This window comes from Urocitellus parryii, chromosome Y (assembly GCF_045843805.1).
Source record: "Urocitellus parryii isolate mUroPar1 chromosome Y, mUroPar1.hap1, whole genome shotgun sequence".
NCBI lineage: Eukaryota > Metazoa > Chordata > Mammalia > Rodentia > Sciuridae > Urocitellus > Urocitellus parryii.
Window position 1 is genome coordinate 32,518,204 of NC_135548.1, and position 4,483 is coordinate 32,522,686.

Here is a 4,483-nt window from a genome sequence, read left to right on the forward strand (position 1 = left end):
GCATCATCGCTGTCAGGGGTGACTGGCGGGGAATCCAACCCCCAACACCCTGTCTGGCCCCTGGGCCTTGCTTTGAACCCTTGGTGAAGCCTCCACCATGTCCTGCACCCTGCATCCTGCAGAAGGAGTGTCACATGGAGACACCCATGTGAGCAGTGCTGGGCAGCCCAATCCACAGCTGCAGGACCTTGGAGCTGCTTGTTGGCCAAATGGGGTCACCTTGGGCTTGGGGTTCCCTGGGCCTCTAGTCTCCGCCAGTCCTGAAGCAGGCTTGCATTTCCACTTGTCTGAGCCTGTGATGGCTGCAGCCTGGTTGGTTCCTGAGATGCCCTCAAGGTGCCTTTCCTCTCGTCCTGGTGCTGAGCATGTGCACCCTCCTGGGCCAAAATCACACACCCTCTTCTATAAGGGAACTGTAACAGTGATGTGTTCAATAGGGTGGAAACGATTGGGATCAGGTGCCTGACTCTCTCTTTCTCTCTTCTACCTCTGTATCTCTACTTACTAACTACGTTGTTTCTGTGAATAAAATGCACTTCACATGCCAATCAATCACAGTAACTGCGGGACACTAACTTTGGGGATGGCAATAAGTTGCCCCATGTCCAAGTTCAGTATACAGAGCTGAGACCGGCCAGCGCTCCAGCTTCACCCATCGGCACACTCACTGCACTGAGAGGACAAGCCAACCCTGACTGCAGCTCCAAGGTTCGTTGTCACCCTTCACAACCCTTTGGGGACAGAGCACACTCCAATGACCCTGCCAGAAGGAACTCTGACTGTGAGGCGGTTTGAACTTGTTGGAGTTCCTGCTCTGTCAGGAATTGCATCATATGACATTTCCTTAGCTTCCTTATTTTGTGTCCAGCCAGCTCTTGACCCACGGGATGAGTGGCTTTGAAACAACCCTGTTTGAGGCTCGTGTCTTACATGAGCATCTCCCCGCTACCCCAGGGAGCTACTGAGTGGTCATGAGGATGTGAAGAGAAGGGGGAACCTCAGGGTTACCTGGCAACCTTAAGCAAGTGTCGTTCACCTAGCCATTGGTCTGGGGGTGCCGGTGTCCCTGTTGGCAATAAACTGAGGAACTGCTGACCTGTGGAGTCACCCAGGAACAACGAGTCACACCCTCTCCCGGTGCAGAGGGCTCTCTTCTTCCTTAGACACCTCTGGGGCTCATTACTTTAAAGTGGAAATACATCCTTTAACATAGTTTCTGAGCTAATAAAAATAGCATTGCATTTTTCTAATATTTTCTTTTTCTTTTTAAGCTAATTTTCTTTTCTGATCTGACACACACACAAAAAAAATACAAAAATGGTACATGGCAGTGGGTACATGTGATCCACCAGTAACCCAAACCGGGAAAGCACAGTGAGCCTCCTGCTCCCTGGTCTCTGTGGCTTCTCTCTGGCTAAGATACGGACAACCCTTCTTCCTTCTTGTTTTGTTATTTTTTCTTTTATTTATGATTAGGTTAAGTTACCATCATTTCAAAATAATTTGTAATAATCAACAGATGTTTTCTAAGCCTCATAGTAACCACAAAGCAAGAATCTATAATGTACAAAAAAAGTAAAAATCAAGGAATCAAAACACACTTAAGCAAGAAATCCAAGGTCCAGAAATGGATCCTAAGTCCATGGAGCTTGTGACTCGACTCTGAAAGGATGCCGAGGAACCCTCTAAGGACATTCAGGCAGTTGTACAAACGGGGATGTAAAACTACACAAGAGCCTTTAGACCAGAAGCACCGTCCTGCATGTTCTAGTTGAATGGGAGGCAGCCGTGTGCCTCCCACCCAGGTTTCTCCTGCTCCTCTCACTTCTGAACCTTTATTCCAGCCAAGCCACATCTTTTTTAGTTCCAGAAGATGCTCCCAGGTTCCTGCACGTCACTGTGGCTAAGCCAACTGTCGAGGGACAAGAACTCCCACACGCAGGGCCAGTGTAGTCTTCCTCTTTTCACCTCTGAGACTATAAATGGCCCTCCTCCCTTGACCTCGGTCCTGTCCTGCAATGGTCAGCACCGTGCAGGACGCTCCCCGCCCATTCTTGCTTGTCTCGCTGAACCGTTGGTTTATTTTGAGGGAGGTTTAAACGTGAGCATTCTTTCCTGCCGTGGACGGCCTAATGCCTGTTTCACTAAAATGAAATGAAAAGGCAACATGGAGCTCACAAATTTTCCAAAGGTCAAGATCCAAGATTCTTCCTTTCTAGAACAAGAATGGTCCAGACCACAGGCATTCAGAGTGAACCCATGTGAAACGAAGGTCAGTGGTGAGTGGAGATGATTGGATCACTTTTATGACGCTTTTCCCTGAAAGATAAACCTTAAAATTATGTAAGCTGTGTTTTGTGATGGAAATGTAGCCATCCAGCAGCCATGGGTGCCCTGTTCATACCTCCGTGGACTCCAGAGAAGAGCACACAACTGCGTATTTCTTAGGAAGCAGACGCCAGTCTCACTTGACTCCTAGAAACTTGACGCTCATCAGATCTGAAGCCCAGCCAGAGGCGGCCCTGCTGCCCGCTGTCTGTCACGTGGAAGGAAGTCCTGGTCCCTGTGCGGTGTCAACCCTCTCCCATCTCTTCCCTGCCTTCAGCAGGTGAGCTGCTGGGGCAGTGAAGGACTGGTCACAGGACAGCTCACCAACACCTCCACACACCCACACACACCCCTTTTACCCTGCAGCCATCTCAGCAGCATCCCGGTAAGCACATGGGCCCTGCATCCCTCTGCAACTGTGAGAAGGCACAAAGAGAAGCTGTGTCTTCACCAAGGGGCTGGCTGCCCTGGACATCCCCAACATGCCCCTGCTCACCTCAGTCTGGCAAAGCACGGATTTACAGTGAGTCTCATAAGTGCTTCACAAATAATGCACTTCACAGAAAGTCCCCTGAGCCTAGGGCACCGAGGGTTCACGCCGCACTACTACTGAGTGGCGGCCAAGTTGGGAATCTGCATGAATTCCAGGGAATTTAGACAGAAAATGACACAAAAGTGTTCTGTTTTCAGATGATAAATGTGTTTACAAAAAGATGCCCTTCACCATGTTGCATGTACACCTTTTTGACAATCATGTACAGCTTACTCCCAGGACCTTCTCTAGGACCCTCTTCAGTGCCCCTTTAACCTCCTCATTCCTCAGAGTGTAAATCAGAGTGTTGAGCACGGGAGTCACCACCGTGTAGAACAGGGAGACAAACTTGCCCTGGTCCTTGGATAGGCTCCGGGCCGGCTGCAGGTACATGAAGATGATGGTCCCATAGAAGATGGTGACCACCAGCAGGTGGGAGGAGCAGGTCCCAAAGGCCTTCCTCCTGCCAGCAGCCGACCTGATCCTCAGCATGGCCTGGGCGATGTGGCCGTAGGACACCAGGATGAGCGACAGGGGCAGCACCAGGAACAGGACGCTGGCCACAAAGAGCTCAGCCTCCTTGAAGGTGGTGTCCACACAGGCCAGCTTGATGAGCACGGGGACCTCACAGAAGAAGTGATCCACGTGGCGATGCCCACAGAAGGGCAGGCGCAGTGTGAGGGTGGACTGTACTAGGGTGGTGGCCAGTCCGCTGAGCCATGCGGCAGCCGCCAGGGAGTGACAGAGGCGGGGGTGCATCAAGACAGTGTAATGGAGGGGACGGCACACGGCAACGTAGCGATCGTAGGACATGACAGCCAGGAGGACACACTCGGTGGACCCTAGCGCTAGAGAGACATACAGCTGAGCCACGCAGCCGCCATAGGAGATGGTTTTGAAGGGATCCCACAAGTTGACCAGGAGCTGGGGCAAGACACTGCTGCTGAAGCTGAGGTCCAGGAGGGACAGGTGGGAGAGGAAGAAGTACATGGGTGTGTGCAGTCGGGGCTCCAAGCGGGACACCAGGATGATGGCTGAGTTCCCCAAGGTGGTGAGCAGGTACAAGGCCAAGATGGTCACAAATAGAACCCTCTGCAGCCGAGGGTGGTCCGAGAATCCCACCAGGATGAAGCCTGCTGGGCCGCTCTCGTTGACACCCCTCTGCATCCACATCCCCACAGGTGCCGAGGCACAGCTGGGAAAGATGGCAGGCCCCACCAGGTCCCTGTGGCCTGCCACCTCCGAGGAGGGCGCTCATGGGCGGCTCCCTTGAAGCGGGCAGCAGGTGGCTGGGCTCTGTGTCCTGGTGTCTGCCTCTGATGGTGTGAGGTGGACTGTCCAGGTCTTGCCATCCAAAGCAGAGCAGAGGGCAACTTGAAGGTTTTACAAGTCTGGAATAAACTAGATCACCTTTCCAACTTATCTAAGCCTACTCCTGTTCGTCACTGTCTTCCTGGTTACAGAAAGGTAGAGACTGAGATATTCCAACTAAAGACAGAACCTCAGGTCTTACTTTAGCACTTTTCAAATAAGGGGAATAAAGTCTGTTTTTCGTCATGCCCAAGTCTGGACACTAGTTATACAGGTTTAAGTGGGTGAGAGATGCTGGGTTTGATTTCACTA

The 4,483-nt window shown here is 51.7% G+C and overlaps 1 protein-coding gene across 1 annotated transcript; it reads right to left on the bottom strand.

Annotated features, from left to right (window-relative positions):
- Positions 1-3,079: 3,079 nt before the first annotated feature.
- Positions 3,080-4,033, bottom strand: LOC144251010 (olfactory receptor 2G2-like). Its single transcript, XM_077794146.1, has one exon. It carries the CDS (start codon positions 4,031-4,033, stop codon positions 3,080-3,082), a length of 954 nt encoding a protein of 317 aa, XP_077650272.1.
- Between the last annotated feature and the right edge of the window lie 450 nt (positions 4,034-4,483).

Coding starts and splice junctions, on each gene's coding strand:
- LOC144251010 (XM_077794146.1), bottom strand. CDS start 4,033: ATGTGGATGCAGAGGGGTGTCAACGAGAGCGGCCCAGCAGGCTTCATC.